The following is a 17,744-nucleotide window of genomic DNA, read 5'->3' as shown; positions in this document are numbered from 1 at the left end:
GGGTCCACCTTGGTTGATGTTGGCAGCCCAGTCAGCTGGGAGAGCCAGGGCAGTCCTTCCACCATCGTTCTCTCCCAGCCTGCTGCCCATTGGTTACTCACGGCCCACACAGGCAGGTGGGCTTCCATTCCACGTGCTCACACTGTGGCTGAGTGCCACACTGTGGAAGCTTGGCCCATCAAGCTGCTACGAAAGTTGAAGTTCTAAAGTTTACCTGAGCATTGAGCACCCTTGGATCCAAGTCATCTGAAGCTTGCTTCCCTGGAGACACAAGGGACTGCGGATGTCGGAATATGGAGCAAAAGCCAAGCTGGGGATCATTCAACATCAGTGGAGGCACAGGGATGGTCAATGGCTTGTTATTTCTCTGGGATAGGTTCTATGCCTCTGGCCAGTGAGCTGAAGAGTTCTGCTCCTGTGTGAAGAGGTGATCCATTTTATTTCTGTTTAGATGTGTGGTATTGCATTGTCACAGGGTTGGAGTCCTTGACATACCTGCATTCCTTGGCCTTGACTCCTTTACTTCCCTCTTCACAGGCTTTCTGTGGAAACTGCAGTACAGGATTCCCAGGTGCCCAAGCCTTTACAGCAGCCAAAGTGGAGCAGACATCACATGGCACTCCGGGAGCAGCGGCCATCGACCACTGTGAAAAGGTCAGTGCAAGGCTCTCTGCGGTTTTCTGTGTCTCCAGTGCCCACTCCTCAGCAGGGGATTCATCACGGCTCTGTGACTGAGAGTTGTCCAGAGAAAGGATATCCTCGAGTCACCTCTGGGAAGGTTGCTGTTCTCCATTCCCAGGGACCAGGTTGATAACTGAGAGGAGGGATGCATTGTGGAGGAGGAGGAGGAGGATGTGTGTCCATCCACACGCATCATCAGTCCAAAGAAAGAAGATCATCAAGGAAGCGCATGAACTACTCAGCTGTGCAACTGGAAGAGCAGGAGCAGGGCAACGTTTTTGATCACACTATGAAGTTCTGGTCCCTCCAACTCTTGGCCTTGCCAGGAATATAGCAGACCACCACAAGGTTGAAATTGTCACTGGTTGGATACTGAGGAGAGGTTGTATCCCTGGAGCAGGGGTATATTTGCAGGATACCCAAGATTTGAATGGGCCTTTCTGCTCACATCAACTCTGTTGATATTTGTAGTCCCTGCATGTCACCTCCCCTTTCCTCTCTCTCTCTCTCTCTCTCTCTCTGCCTTGCAATTCTCCTTTCCCTCACATATGTTAGTTTCCCTTTGAAAACACATGATCTGTTCCCTTCAGCACTTCCTGGGAGAGCAAGCACCAATCTTTGAATATAGAAATGCCATTTCACATTCTCATTGGATGCATCAAAAATTGTCTGGTACTTCTCACCCCAAGGTTGGATCATCCCTCAAATGGTATCTTTCTCTTCTTGTTAACCCTAACCACACCTAATTATAAAGTCACCTTTTCCAAAGAAATAAACCAAGCTTATTCAATTCCTCCTTGTAAATCTTGTTTGCCATAGAATGATATAGCATGGAAACACGCCATTCGGCCCAACATCCATGCTGATTAAAGTGCCTCCCTAAGATAGTCCTATTTGGCTCATATCCTTTCTGAATGTGTCCTTTCTGTGTACTGCCCAAATGTTCTCATTGTTACCTTCTTTGGCAGCTCATTCCACATACACAATCCTCTGAGTGGAAATGTTGCCTCTCGGGTCACCATTGCATCTTTCCTGCTAGTTTTGGACTCCCCTATCATGGGGAAAAGACTTTGACTATCTACCCTTTCTATGCACATCATGATTTGAACTTTCCTTAACCCCAGGGAAATCAGTCACAACCTAGACTACCCTCAGGCTCTCTAGTCCCGGAAACATCCTTGTGAATCTTTTCTGCAACCTCTCTAGTTCAATCATATCCTCCCTGCAACAGGGTGATCAGAATAACGCACATTATTTTAATGTGGTCTCACCAATGTCTTGTACAATTGTAATATTACATTCCAACTCTTGTGCTCTACACCTGACTGAGGAAGGCAAGCATGTCATGTGCCTTCTTCACCATCCTGCTTAAGTTTGCCATCGTTTTGAGAGCTATGTATTTGTACCCCAAAGTCTCTCTGATGTACTGAACTCTCCAGGGTCCTGCCATTCACTGTGTATGGCCTGGCCTAGTTTAACTTACCAAAATGTATCACTTCTTTAAGTTAAATTCCATCTACCACTCCTTGGCCCACTTTCCCAGTCAATCTAGATCCTGGTATAATCTCACCTCACCTTTTTCACTGGTCCATTGTACCACTAATTCTGGTGTCATCTGTAAAACTACTGACCACGCCACCTACATTCAAATCTAAATCATAAATATAGGTGACAAACAACAGTAGATGCAGCACTGATCAAGATACACCATGGATGGGAGGCCTCTAATCTGAAAAACAACCTTCCACTACCACCCTCTGACTGACCACTAAGTCAAATTTGGATCCAAATGGCCAGCTCACCCTCGATTCCATGCAACCCACCTTCTGGAACAGCTTATCATGAGGTCAACGATCTTGCTGTCGTCCGTATTAGTCAAGGTCCTTGTCAATCTCCTTTGTCATCTCTTCAAACTATTCAGTCCAATTTGTGAGGCATGATTTCCAACACATGGAGCATTACTGACTGTCTATAATCAGGTCTTGCCTTTCCAAATGCAGAGAGATCTGCTTCTTAGAATCCCCTCCAAGAATCACCGATATTAACTTCACTGCCCTATAGTTCTCTGGTTTATCTTAAATAAAGACACACTGTTTACCACTTTCTGGTCCTCCTTACATCACCCTTGGCTGATGATGAGCCATGGGCTCAGCTATCGAGGAGGTGCCAATAGCAAGGAAGACCATTGATGTTGCCACTCCTTCTGACATAACTACTCTCTCTTCTCCCTTCACAGTGCAAGCAGGAGCGCCGTGGACTGCCCAGAATGGAGGAGCAGAGGGTATGTACCAGAATGTGCCAGTAACTACTGTTACCATAGCAGACCCTGCTCCTACATTGTGATGCTGATGTTCTGGGTACAAGCTGGAGCATGGTCACAGTGTTCTCTTTACACTGAGAACAGGCAGAATGTGAGGCTTGGTGCCGCACAGATTAGTTCAGGTGAGCGGCATAGATAGAGTGGAAGGATGAAAGGAAACAGAATGTGGCAGTGGGGTTGAAGATGGTCACCTAACTACAGGAAAGATATCACACAACTGAAAGTATGCAGAGAAGGGTTTCAAGGATGTTGACAGGAGTTGAGGAATTCGGTTAAACAGGTTAGGACTTTATTCCCTGGAGTGTAGAAGAATGAGAGGATATTTGATAGAGGTGTTTAAAATTATGAGGAGTATTGATAGAGGAAATGCGACAGGATTTTTCCACTGAGATTGGGTGAGACAAGGACAGGAGGACATGGGTTAAGATGGTTTGAAAAACCTATTGTTGGGAAAGACAGCAGATCAGCAATGGCTGGTTTATGTGTGAAACAAGGAAAGTGCAGGACAGGCACATACCAGAGAGAGATAAAATTGTGAATGGAAAAATGAGACAACTTTGCTAATGAGGCAAATCAAAGCCAAAATAAAAGCAAAAGAGAGGGCAGAAAAGGAAGCAAAAATAAAGGGGAAGATAGAGGACTGAAAAATTTGTAAAAACTGGAGAAGACAACTAAGAAGGGGTGATAAGGAAGGAAAAGATAAATTATGAAAGGAGGTTAGCTAGTAATATCAAAGAGGATACCAGAAGCTTTTTTAAATATATAAAGAGTGACCTAAGTCGGGATAGGACCAATAGAAAATGACGTTGAAGAGATTTTAGCGGGAGACAAAGAGATGGTAGAGGAACTCATTGAATATTTTGGACCAGTCTTCACTGTGAAAGACATTAGTAGCAGACCAGACTCTCTTGGCTCTCTCGGAAGAGAAATGAGTAGAGTCAAGATCACAAGAGAGGTGCTTGGGAAGCTAAATGGTCTAGGGGTAGATAAGTCTCCCAGACCGGATGGAATGCACCCTTGGGTTCTGAAGGAGGTAGTTGTAGAGATTGTAAACATATTAGTAACAATTTTCCAGGAATCAATGGTGTTGACATGGTTCTGGTGGATTGAAAGATTGCAAATGTCACTCTGCTGTTTAAGAAGGGAGCAAGGCAGCAGAAAGGAAATTATAGACCAATTAGCCTAACATCGATGGTTGGGAAGCTGTTGGAGTTGATTGTCAAGGATGAGATTATGGAATATCTGGAGGTTCATGAAAAGATGGGCCCAAGTCAGCATGGTTTCCTTAAAGGAAAATCAGGCCTGACAAATCTATTGCAATGTTTTGAAGAGATCCTTTAGGATAGACATGGGTGATGCAGTGGATGCTGTGTATGTGGACTTTCTAAAGGCCATTGACAAGGTGCCACACATGAGGCTAATAAACAAGATCAGAGTCCAGGGAATTACAGGAAGGATACTAGGAAGGGTAGAGCATTGACTGGTCAGCAGGAAACAGAGAGTAGGAATAAAGGGATCCTATTCTGGTTGGCTACCGATTACGAGTGATGTTCCTTAGGGGCCGATATTGGGGCTGCTTCTTTTTCCGCTGTATATAAATGATTTGGAATACGGATTAGTTGGCTTTGTGGCTAAATTTGCAGATGATACCAAAATAGGTGATACTGAGGATATCAGACTGCTGCAGAGAGACAGATAGATGAGGAGAACGAGTAAAGAGGTGGTAGATGAAATACGATGGTGGAAAGTGTAAGGTCATGCACTTTGGTGGAAGAAATAGATGGGCAGACTATTCAAAATTCTGAGGTGTAAAGGCACTTGGGAGTCCTCGTGCAGGATACCTGAAGGTTGACCTCCAGGTTGAGTTGGTGGTGAAGAAGATGAATGCAATACTGGCGTTCATTTCTAAAGGAATAGCATTCAAGAGCAGAGATGCAATGTTGAGACTTGTCGACTCTTGGACTGTACTCGTTGGATTATAGAAGGATGAGAGGAGACCTGATAAGGTATTTGGAATGCTGAAAAGCCTGGACAGAGTAGATATTGCAAGGATGTTTCCCATGGTAGGGGATTCTAGGACAAGAGGGAATAATTTCAGGATACAAGGACATCAATTTAAAACAAATGTGGAAAAATTACTTTAGTCAAAGGGTCATGAGTCTATCAAAGGCATCTGTGGAAATGAGGTCGTTGGTTATATTTAAGGCGGAGATTGACAGACATTTGATTAGCCAGGGCATCGAGGGGTATGGTGAGAAGGCCAGGGAGTGGGGCTGAGTGGGAGGATGGATCAGCTCATTAGAAAGGCAGAGCAGACTTGATGGGTCATTGAGCCTACTTCTGCTCCTATATCTTGTGATCTCTATTGGCTGGAAGCTGTCAGTACAGTTGGGGTAATTGAACAAACTTCTGCCCCTGCAGTCCCCAAGAGTGCACAGGGGGATCTTTCTGAAAATGGTTACATGAAGTTCCAAGGAGTCAATTCAGGAAACTAGGGCTTGTCCAAATGAAGGTTAAAGGTTTTGGGTTCCTGTCGATTACACTTTGTCTCAAACAATAGCCACTCCACTATCAGGTGTTCTGCAATGTAATGGATTAAACAGTGAGCTTTCACTTGGAGAACAGTGGAAATTCTACTTGTGAGCAGTGGTCTGACACCAGCTACCCAGCCTGGCTCCAGACTCAGTCTCCATGGTCACAGCAGGGAACAATGGCAAGAAGTGTTTGGGGAGAAGTTTGACCAGGTTTCGTCAACAGTGAGTGTCCCGTTCGACCACATTCCAACCGCAGTGAGTGTCACATTAGCACTGTCCTGTCCACAGGGACTGACCATTTAGACAAGGTTCCATCAGTAGGGAGTGTCCCAATAGAACATACTGTGTACAGTGAATCACCCATTAGACCAAGTCCTGTCTGAAGACAGGAGCCCATTTGACCAGGTCCCGTCCACAGACAGGGGTCCAATAGACAAGGTCCATCGGCAGAGACCAGGTCCAGTCCATTGGCACTGTCCTGACAGCAGAGTAATGAGGTTGAGGATTGGCAATAATGACCAGGTTTTTTGCTTCTTCCAGCCATTCGATAGAGACTGTGGATATCCAGGGCCTCCTGGGATGCCGGGGCTTCCAGGTGAATCTGGTATAAAAGGAGAACAGGTGAGATCAGAGGCAGAGACCTGTAAAAACAAGCGAAGAATTTGGCTAGTGTGAGGTGCCCTGAAACTGCTAATTCTCCTTCAGTCATGTGACAGAAATGGCCTCTTGTCTCTCCAGTCCATGCTGCACTCATCTCCTCCATTCTTTTCCCTGATCCATCAGTCTGACTCCTCATTCCCCTCAGCTTTCATACATATCTATATCATTTATTTGGACCACACCTTGTGGCTGTTCCCACACTTTGCAATGCTTGTTCTGCTCTTTGTAGCCCTGCTCCTGCAACTTGTGACCCTCGTCCCCCACCGTGTTGACCTTGTCCTCCACCACATGGAGCTTGACCCACACCATGTGGACCTTATATTGTTGGCCTCTGGTTACACTCTTTTTTACCTGTGCCTAGTCACTCCACCAAAACCCTTCATCATTTAACTGTCCTCTGTTAGGGTACTCTTAGCCACGATCCCATTGATGCAAAGACACATATCCCTGCTGTACGTACCCTGACATTTTTGGTTTTATCATCTCTCATACCTTAATTGTTTCCATCTTGTGGTAACCAAGACTGTAGGCATTGTTTAACAAAGGCATAACCACCTGTAACACCTGGATATCCATCCCACTCTGTTCCGTGTAGCCTTGCAACAGAGTCAACTTCTGGTGAGTGTGGAGATCCCTCCATTTCCACACTGGCTCAAAACTCAGACCCTCCAAATAATTCTACCTTCACATTTTTTTGTATTGAACATCATTTACAAATTATTTACGTGCCACAAAGTCCTTTGATAATTTTTTGCTGCCCTTTCATTTTCCGTAAATTTCTGCAAATTTAGAAATTATGCCCTGGATTTCAGTCTGAATTCTTACCATAACTTGTGAACCGCAGTGTTGATGGCCCCGATCCTGGAGAACACGTCCCATCTTCTTCCACCATGAAAGCTGTTCTTTACATCCTTCTGGAGCTACTTCTCCCAGCTCTTCAATAACTGGTGGGTGATTTATTGCTCATGCATCCATGACTAACCATTCACTAGTTTGTTATGAACATCTTATCAAACATTTTTGGAACATCTTGATAAATTATCACCAGTGCATTCACGTGGCCAACTCTCAGGGCCAAGCCAATAAGAACAGATACAAAGAACCTTTTTTTAAAATTGATGCTGAGCATTTACTGGCACAATTTTTTCATTTGTTTTTTTCATTCTGTCTCAGGTTTCCTTGCCCTGCTGTAAATGTAATTACTCCATCATTTCCCACACAAATTCTGCACTGTTTTGTAACTCTCCACCCAATACTTGACTATTTTCCCTGATTAAGTATTACATGTGTGTAGCAGTATCTCTGCTGTCATGTCATGGATATGACATGGATAAATGTATGGAACACGGAAGAGTACAGGTGCTTCTCTATGAGGGTCTGATTTATGATTTTTCCAAGTTACGATGGTTTGAATCCATACTGTTACGAGCCCAGAGGACCCCAAAACCCAGCAGCAGTAGATATTCACCAAGACAAATGGTTACTTAAACAAAAGTTGCTTTTAATTATCTTTAAACATGAAAACAGAATCAAACTTTAACTTATCTATTATTAACTCAACTTAACCCCCTTCTAATTCGAAGCACACGTGTATGTAATGTGTGTATAAGTTCAGAAAAGTTCTTTGATTCACAGTCCAATCTCACTTCTCACTCCTCCAAGTTCACTGGTTGCAGGCAATTCTTATACTGTGCACAGCATTTAACATTTATAAAGTTCACCAGGCTTTGGTGCTTGAAAGGTAAATGGTTACCACTCAGGAAGGTTCTTGTTAGTTTTCAGAGAGAGATGTGTTGTTCCAGGACATCCAACAACTGAGGTACATCCATCAGCCACTCCATTGTCTTGCTGACGAAACTTGCCCCTTTAGGGTTCTTCAGATGATAACCTTTTTCTTTCAAGTCACCACAGAGTTGCTTTTTGTTTCACTTATTCCAAATGAAATATTAGATAGCCAGTCCTCTCCTCTTGCATGAGCCACAAGGACTTCGACCAGGCTGTTTTCCAAAAGCTTGAGAGCTTGTCCTATTTCAGTCCAAGCAACTTCTGGCTGACACTGTCAAGTGATCTCTCTCTCTCTCTGAGACTGAGAGAAAGCCTGTTTGACTCTCTCTGCTTACAAAACCACATGACCCTCTTAGAACTGCAGACTCTCCTTTCAGACACCAGTGGCTCCAGCCTGCTCTTTCATTTGTTGCCTTTGATAAACAATAATCCATTCACGACATCTTTTGAGCACTCTTCAAAGCTCTTCTAAGAAGGTGTGAGAAGCCACTATGTCTAGCAGAGGTCCAGTATTTCAAATAAGATCTGTTTTAAAGTGTTTGCATGTGACCTACTCTTACAAACCTTTCCCAATTTATCTCCCAAAAACATTTCTATGTACTCTGTCACAGTACCTTCAATTTTGAATGCCGATCTGTTCCCGCACCTGTGACTTGCGGTACGCTACTCTCTCGCGATGCTGACTCAATCACGCTCGCAGTCTCTGCTTTTTTCAGTGTGGTATAAAGGTATTCAAAATTTAATTATAATAAATGGTAGGTGCAGGATTCTTTTACGACTTATAAGTTTGCTGAAACGCAACTCCCATCATAAGTTGAGGAGCTCCTGTACATCACAGCAACAGGCACTTCAACCTACAATGTCTGCATTGGACATGATGCCAGATCAGCCAAATCTCTGCTGCTGGCATCTGACACCAATTTCTCTATTCCATAACTCTCTGGGAAAACCAGCTCTGCTTGTCTCCTTGCATAGTTTCCAGTTTTTGACATCTTTACCCTGGGAAAAAGATTCCAGCTGTCTATCCTATCTCTGCCACAACAACAGCAGACACCCAGCTGCAATCCTAACCTCGGTTGCTGTCTGTGTAGAGTTTGGAAGCTCTCCATGACACTATACCCCAGCATCTCCAGGTTTTCTTGTTGCCCTGTGACTGTGTGAATTTTTCCCAGATGCTCCAATTTCCTCCGACATCCTAAAGTTGTGTGGGTTGTAAGACAAGTGGGTGTTGTAAGTGGCCCTTAATTTGTGAGCAGTCGAATCTGAAGGGAGGTGTGGGGAACGTAGGATCAGTGTAATTATGAGAAAGGTCAACACAGACTCGATGGGGCGAAGGGCCTGTTCCAAGCTGTGTGACTGTTGATACCGTCATGGTTTATGCAAGAAGCAAGACTCAGGGTTAGAACATACCTAGAGCAATGACGGCAACCATACTGTACACCTTCTTTACAGCCCCATCTACTGTGTGGTCACTTTCAAGGCTCTATGGACTTGGACCCCAGATCCCTTTGCACATCAATGCTTACAAGAGCCCTGCCATTAACTATATACATTTGCCTTGCATTTGTCCTCTCAAAGTGCACCACCTCACCACACCCGTCCAGATTCAACTCTATCTGCCATTTTTCTGCCTATATCCACAAATGATCTATATCCATTTGTATTTTTCGATAGCTTTTTTTCTTGTTCAGCACTTGAGAGATTCCATTGAGAAATGAGAACAAATTGTTGATGGAACAGATCAAGCCAAGCTGGAATGCTACTGTGCATTAAACTAGAGAATGGGGAATCTTCAGCTTGGTATCAGAAATTGCTTCTCTCCAGAGTGGGAAACTGCTTTTGGAATCTCCGTTGGGAGGGAATTTGATGACTGTGTGCCTTCCCACAACTGTACGTCTCCTGTAGAGAAATGCTCGGGGCCAATGTGGCCCTGTTGGTTACCTCTATTTGTACCTTCTTTTTGCAGGGCCCTCCAGGTTCTCGAGGATATCCTGGACCACCAGGCCAAGCGGTGAGTCTGGTCTTGAGCAGCAAACTTAGGCTGGAGATAGAGCAGGGTAACAGGCCCACCAGTCCATGAGCCTGCACCTAACCCTAACCTGCTGTCCCCTATGTCTCTAAAACATGGGAGGAAACCAGAGAGGAAATTTCCCAAGGGCACATTTCCCAGCCAGTCCATGGCTTGAGAGTGAAACACCTCAGAGACCAGACATCTCAACCCCCACCCAAACTCAACCCCACTACCCCCCCCCCTCCCCATTTACGAGTGATATTGTATTCACCAGAGATTCCCTGATGAGAGTGAGGGAAGGACACTTTCACTGCACAGTGAAAACATGGAACAAAGGGCAAGGAGCATGAATGGGCCATTCGGCCCTTCAAACCTGCTCTGCCCATTCCTCAAGCTCATCAAGAACATGTCCCTCAGTGCCATTTCCCTGTATATTTCTTGACTCCCTCAGGTTAACCTCTGCTTGCGGTTGGGAATCCCAAAGATTCAGCACCTGAAATGTCTCCTTGCTGCAGCCCTACATGACCTGCCTTCATTGGGAGACCATGACCTAGGGCTCGATGCATCTAATGGAGAACCTTCTGCCAAGGCCTCCCTCCTGTCTGGGCATCCATTTCCCTCTGCCTCACCAGCTCTGCCTAAATGGAGATAAAGGGCTTCAATCACATTTCCATTTGTAGCTTTGGTGTGTGCAGTACGTCGGGGGGGATCCAGAGAGGGGAGGGTGTGTGGTAGATAGGGATGGTGTAATTCACTGTGCGTCTGGGTGGTTGAAGGAGAGCACAAGAGTGGGCTCGTGATTCTGGAGCTCACCTTAACATATCTTGTGAAATTCTGGAAAAGCCTCCTCCTTCATTCCCTGAAAGGAAGGTTGAGACAGCAAAACAACACCTGGCAGGTGCTTCACCTGGTGATGCTTATGAATCTCCCCCCCTCCAGTGCCCAGCGCTGCCTCCTGACTGGCCCTTATCTCACTAACCAGGAAATCCATGCCTGCAAAGGAAGCAGGCAGCTCTCCCTCTCTCCTGCAACCATGCTGACCTCCATTGTAGACAGTGCTGAGGACTTTGTGTGATCACTGCACAGCCACGGGGTTCCAGATCTTGTGTTGATTGCAGTCCCACCAGAAACTCTTCTCATGCACAATTCCAGGTGTAAGTGTGTTTTGGCCACTTTTAAACCATTTCTGTATTTTTTGCATGCGTTCCCATTGAGGGTCGGTGCCACACCCAGTAATCCAACCCCCAACCACAAAGACCTGGGAACAAGGGATTGGAGGTCATCAGATCGGAGGCTCTTGACCCACTGCCTTAATGTTTCAGTTGGAACTCCCACAGCTCCTGTAATTGAAATACGAAAAGCTGGAATCACACTGCAGCCTAGCCAGATCTGTGGAAGGAGCAGTGGTCACATTTTAGGTCATAGACCCATCACCCAATCTTTGTTGGTCTTTCTACAGATGCTTCCAGTGTCTTCTGATTTCATTGCAGATTTTCAGCACCTTTCGCTATTTGATTGGATGTTGTTTTGCTTCTAGGGACCCCCTGGATTTCCCGGCTCACCTGGGACCCCTGGAACTGCTGTGAGTATCCTGGGCATTTTATTTGAGGAAGGAGGAAGAGGCGAGGTGGTGATCTGGAATAGCAAGACCACCACGGGAAGGATAATGAATGGGTGCTCACTACAATAACCTGCCAGTAAAACAAGCTGGGCCTCTCATTTCTCACAAGAAACTGGAATCCAGATGTGGATGCCTGGCTACAAGTTATAAAAGTGCTGCCAGCAGGTAAAACATCTGCTAGGAGGTGACTCCGGTACATCACCTATCAACCACCTTGCACTGCACAGGATCCTTCCCTTCAATGTCTGTTTCTCCAGGTCAGATTGGGATCTGGCTACGCCTGGTGTCTGCTGTGTTTTAGCCTTGGATTTTGAGCCAGGGTGAACGGTTTTGCCTGCCCCCACCTCAGGGAGCCACTCACTGAGTGTCTGACGGCCATAGTGAGCAGGTGGAGAAAGGACAGTGTGAATAGTGATCAGTTATGTTACAGCTTTCTTTATCTCCATGCCCCAAAACAGCTTGCAGCTGTCGAGTTTAGCGTGAAGCCTGGCCTCACTAGCTGGGGACCAGTCGTGTGAGTTAGTCCGGGCAATTATGTTATCGGTGTTGTGAGAGCTGTGCTGTCTGTAGCGCTCGTAGCACAGGGTGGCAGATGCAGGCTGAGTCCAACTCCCCACTTCACACCAGCATGTCCAGAGAGGTTTTCACTCAGCCCAGGGCTTGAGTGACAGCATGGACTACCCGAGACATGAAGTCCCCTTTCCCACACGCGGAGCCACGAGCCTTGCACAGCTGCAGCCCATGTTACATCTACAGGTTGCATCGTGGGATTCAAGGACACTTGTCTCAGGGAAAATTTGTACATGGAACAGGGAACTTGAAATATGTACCTGACCCAGGTCACCCTCTCCTCCCTATGGATGCTGCCTGACCTGATGAGTTTCTCCAGCATCAGCAGAATTTCCTTGGAATGAGAGAAATTCATTGCGAACTGGGTGCAAGGTCAGGGCAGTGGAACAAAGGTGGAAGCCCTGAGCCTTGTGGAACTCACAGTGGGGACTCAGGAAGTAACCCAATTGTAACAGGGGGGACTCAGAACGTAGCCCAGGTGTGCGACAGCCTTGAGACACACTGGAGACTGCAGTTGGTGGAATGTGAAGCCAATCACATCTGCTGGATGAGCCCAGCATGTCAAGCATCATTCATGGGAGACAAAGGATGGCTAATGTCTTGAGCCAAAGCTACATCTCATTGGCCTTTACCTGTAGGGAGAAGTAGACTCCCTTGGGCTCCCACAAACAGGCTGTGCTGGGAAGCAAGGCCTAGTGCAGAAAGGGCTGGGAAGACTTGTATTCAACCATTTAGAATCATATTCTCCTGGTTCTTAGTATTTTAATTTGAAAAGATCAAAATAATTTTCTCAACAGCTTTTGTATATGTTCAATATTGACAGTCGAGGAGAAGGGGACAGGGTAGGAGTAAGTGAGTGAGGTGAGGAGCCATCAGGGTTGAGCATTAGGTGGGTGTGATCTACAGTATGACAGGTTGGAGATGGGTGTGGTGCATTGTCATGGGACCTCCCTCCATGCCAGGTGGAGTGTGTCGACTGGGACTGGGGAGCTACCAGAGGGGCACCCGTGGGAATGATGTGCTCCCCAAGGGCAGGATGCTTCCCATTTCCATCCTCCAGGCTGTGAGGGGGTGGAAAATCACACAGTCCTCAGTGGTGCAGTGGATCCTAGTGGCCTGAGCCAGTGTATGGAACTGGGCCTCTCTGACTGATGGAGTTCCCATTGTACACTTCCTGCAGCGTCTCTGTCACCTCCATGTTAACCTGTAGAGTTGGAGGCAGGCACAATTCAGAGGGGAGGGAAGCTTGACATAGGCACCACATATTAATTATTTATTTGTTAGGGTTGGGGCATTGCAAGGGTCCATCATTTCTCATCCTTGAGAAGGTGGAGATGAGCCATCTTCCTGGACCACTGCAGTCCTTGTGATGGAGGTATGTTGGGTAGATATCACTGGTCAACACATTTTTCCAAAAGGTTTGCTTCTTGAAATAAAATTGGGGATTATGATAGACCTTAAAGCTAAACACAAAGATAATTTCTGATTTGCTGTATCATGTAGGAAGTTGGAGAAACATTAAATTTCATTGAATTTAGCATGTTTTTTTTAACTTTATTTAGTATTTTTTCAATAAAAATAAATAAACTTTTACAGAATAAGTGGTCTAATAATAAAACAAACCCATCCCCTCCCCCCTCCCACCACAGATCCCTAAAGGGAAGCATTAAATATAAACAAAAACATTCAGTAATTTACAATATTACTAAATTCATATTCTTCATATATGGTGTCCACACCTTAACAAAAAAAATCATAATTATTATGTACATTATATGTTATGTTCTCCAAATAGATACATCACTTCAACTCATGATGCCATTGAACTACATTTAACTCCGCTTCATCTTTCCAAGACATAGCAATACATTTACGAGCAACTTTATTTCCAACGAATAAACGCTGTCTGAAACTCATCCAACCCCTAGTCCACTAACGGAGTAAAATGACCCAACCCCGAGTCCACTAACGGAGTAAAATGACCCAACCCCGAGTCCACTAACGGAGTAAAATGACCCAACCCCAAGTCCACTAACGGAGTAAAATGACCCAACCCCAAGTCCACTAACGGGGTAAAATAGCCTAACAAAAACATTTTTGGATCTAAAGGAAATCGAATTTTAAACAAATTTTGAAGAATATTCCTAATTTTAAACCAGAAAGGTCGAACTTTATCACAAATCCAAACAGAAGGTAGAAATGTTCCACCTAAAACACAGATCTGAATTACTAAATCCATATTTTTTCAATTTTTCAGGGGTTAAATATAACTGATGCAAAAAATTATAATTAACCAAACTATATCTTACATTAATTAATTTAGTCAATCCATCATAACACATATTTTCCCAATCTACCTGACTAATCTCACAACTTAAATCCTGCTCCCATTTAATCCTAGATGTATCTAAAAAATTTTAACCATAGTATCTTGTAATAATCCATACATCTCTGATATAAAACCTTTATCTGAAAAATATGAAACCATAAATTCAAATTTAGTTAACTTAGAAATTTTCATTTCTCTTCCAAAATTATCTTTCACTAATGGCCTAATTTGATAATAAACAAACAAAGAATTCTCTAAAATCCCAAATTTTTCTTTAAGATGATTAAATGATAAAAAAAATTCCCTTCTTTAAAACAATCCTGCAATCTTTTTATTCCTTTAATCCACCAATCTTCTAAAACTCTATTATTCAATGAAAAAGGAATCAATTTATTTTGATATATTGGGGTTTTAACAGAAAAACCTCCTTTTGATCCTATTTCTAATAAATGTTTCAAAATTGGTACATTATATTTCTGTAGTAAGACAGTATTCCATTTAAATACAAACTGACGGGGACAAGGTTCCAATATCGCAGCCAATTCCACCCTTGCCCAACTAGGAGGGTTCAAAACATCTAACATACGATTAATGAATCTTAATTGAGCTGCTTTGTAATAATTTTTAAAATTAGGTAATTGCAAACCTCCCAAAGCATCTGCCAGGTCCATTTAATGCATCACTATTCTTGCTAATTTTCCTTTCCATAAAAATTCTTGAATTACTTTATTTAAATCTTGAAAAAAGGATTTCAGAAGAGAACAAGAAATCAATTGAAACAAATATTGAATTCGCATAAAAATATTCATCTTTATACAAATTACTCAATCTATTAAAGTTAAAGGTAAATCTTTCCATTTAATCAAATCCGCTTTAATCTTTCTCATTACTGGTACATAATTTAAATTATTCAGTGATTGAAAATTTACATCAATCATTATCCCTAAAACCTTAATTTTATCAGTCCATCGAATTTACTAATTTGTCTAGATTGATCGTAATTGCCTTCAGAAATTGGTAGTATTTCACTTTTATCCCAATTCACTTTATATCCAGATAATTTACCATATAATTCTAAACAATTTTGCAAGTAAATTAAAGATTGATCCGGATTAGTTAAATATATTAAAACTTCATCAGCAAATAAATTAATCTTATATTCATCCTGTCCAATCTTTATACCTGTAATATTCTCATTCTGCTTGATAGCCTGAGCTAACAGTTCAATGACCAATGCAAATAGGGCTGGCCACAAAGGACAACCTTGACGAGTTGAACGAATTAATTTAAAAAAGGAAGAAGTTTGAACATTTGTCGCCACCCTCGCCACAGGATTATTATATGGTGCCTTCACCCAACCAATAAAGAAAGGTCCAAATTTATATTTCTCCAAAACTTTAAATAAAAAATTCCATTCAACCCTATCAAAAGCTTTTTCAGCATCTAATGATACCACCATTGGTAGGTTGGGTTGCTGACATGAAGCATTGATCAATGAAACCATCCTAAGAATATTATCCGAAGCATACCTATCTTTAATAAAACCAGCCTGGTCAGAATGTACTAATTGTGGTAAATACTTTGCTAATCTATTTGCTAATAATTTCGCTATCATTTTATAATCCACATTTAATAAAGAAATTGGTCGATAAGAAGAAACCTTCAAAGGGTCTCTGTCTTTTTTTGGTATAACTTATTATTGCCCTCAAACACGAGTCTGGTAAAGCTTGTTTCTGAGTTACCTGATTAAGAACATCCATGAATACAGAGGATAGATCATCGTAAAAACTTTATAAAATTCAGCAGTGAACCCATCATCTCCTGGTGATTTCCCATTAGGCATTTGTTGAATAACATCCTTTATTTCTAAATCCGTAAAAGGAGAATCCACTTTCTCACATCCTCCTCCTTTAGCTCTGACAAAAACGCTTCAATAGAACCATCATCTCACACCCTCAGAAACATATAATTTCTGATAAAATGACAAAAATTGCTCAATTTCCTGAGGTTTAAAAGTAGCTGAATTGTCCTTCCTCACAGTATTAATAATCCTTGAAGCTTGTTCAATTTTCAATTGCCATGCCAAGACTTTATGTGCTCCATCCCCTAACTCGTAATAATGTTGCTTAGACCTTTGAATCAAACGTTCAAATTGGTCAGTTTGCAGTATATTATATTTTAGCTTCAATTTTGTTAAAAAAGCCGTATTATCTTCTGTAGAATTCCTCTGGAATTCCTTTTCCAACTCTGCTATTTGTTTTTCCAACAACTGAGACTCTACCAGAAATTTCTTCTTTTCCTTTGATGCATAACTCATGATTTGACCACGCAGAAATGCCTTTAAAGCATCCCATACAATAAAATTACTCCTGATTCTATTCTTATTCAAATCTAAATAAATAGCAATTTGATCCTTAATAAATTTTACAAATTCTGTTTTTTTCAATAACATTAGATTGAACCTCCAACGAAAAATTTATTGATTAATTTCCGGCCCAGACAAGAAATAAACAACAATGAATGGTCAGAAATTATCCTGCTCTTATATTCAGCTTGAGTCAAATGTGCTGATGCTATAAAATAAAAGTCAATCCTAGAAAATGAATCATGACGTGAAGAATAAAATGAAAGATCTTTCTCAGTAGGACTTAATCTTCTCCAGACCTCTATCAAATTCAGGTCTTTCATCAAGGAAACCAATTGAACCGCTGCTTTTGATTTTTTTCACAACTTTCGGAAATTTTTCCAATAATGGGTCTAACACACAATTGAAGTCTCCCCCCAAACAAAATATTCTCCTTAACTTGACCTAAAGTTAAGAAAGCTTCAGACACAAACTCTTCATCATCAACATTAGGTGCATACACATTCAATAAAGACCATGGCTCAGCAAACAATTTATAGCTAATCATTAAAATACGACCAACTGATTCCGACAAAGAAGCAAGTTCAAATGGTATTTTCTTATGAATCAAAATTGCCCCTCCCTTTGCTTTTGAGTTAAAGTTAGATGAAAATACTTGTCCAACCCAGTCCCTCTTCAATTTCAAATGTTCTTTTTTGGTTAAATGAGTCTCCTGCAAAAAAGCAATGTCAACTTTCATCTTTTTTATACAAACTAAGACACATTTTCTCATAATTGGATTATTTAAACCCTGAACATTAAACATTGCAAAGTTTATATTAGACATTATTATCAAAGTAAAACTCGAACAACAAATACAAAAAAAAAC

At 42.6% G+C, this 17,744-nt stretch overlaps 2 protein-coding genes across 5 annotated transcripts in view; both read left to right on the top strand.

Annotated features, from left to right (window-relative positions):
* LOC138741610 (C-reactive protein-like) overlaps positions 1–17,744 on the top strand; it is a 175,946-nt gene that overhangs the window by 31,570 nt on the left and 126,632 nt on the right. The window lies entirely within an intron of this gene.
* The window catches only part of col16a1 (collagen, type XVI, alpha 1), a 225,773-nt gene that overhangs the window by 156,519 nt on the left and 51,510 nt on the right, over positions 1–17,744 (top strand). For all 4 annotated transcript variants that reach the window (XM_069895931.1, XM_069895932.1, XM_069895933.1 and 1 more), the window contains 5 exons: positions 538–654; positions 2,918–2,962; positions 6,076–6,156; positions 9,947–9,991; positions 11,529–11,573. In XM_069895931.1, the coding sequence (XP_069752032.1) occupies positions 538–654; positions 2,918–2,962; positions 6,076–6,156; positions 9,947–9,991; positions 11,529–11,573 (333 nt within the window). The remainder of the gene's footprint in view (positions 1–537; positions 655–2,917; positions 2,963–6,075; positions 6,157–9,946; positions 9,992–11,528; positions 11,574–17,744) is intronic.

The sequence above is a fragment of the Narcine bancroftii genome, chromosome 8, assembly GCF_036971445.1.
Source record: "Narcine bancroftii isolate sNarBan1 chromosome 8, sNarBan1.hap1, whole genome shotgun sequence".
Classification (NCBI taxonomy): Eukaryota; Metazoa; Chordata; class Chondrichthyes; order Torpediniformes; family Narcinidae; genus Narcine; species Narcine bancroftii.
Note: the sequence above shows the minus strand (reverse complement) of the source record. Positions and strands in the feature narration are given on the sequence as shown.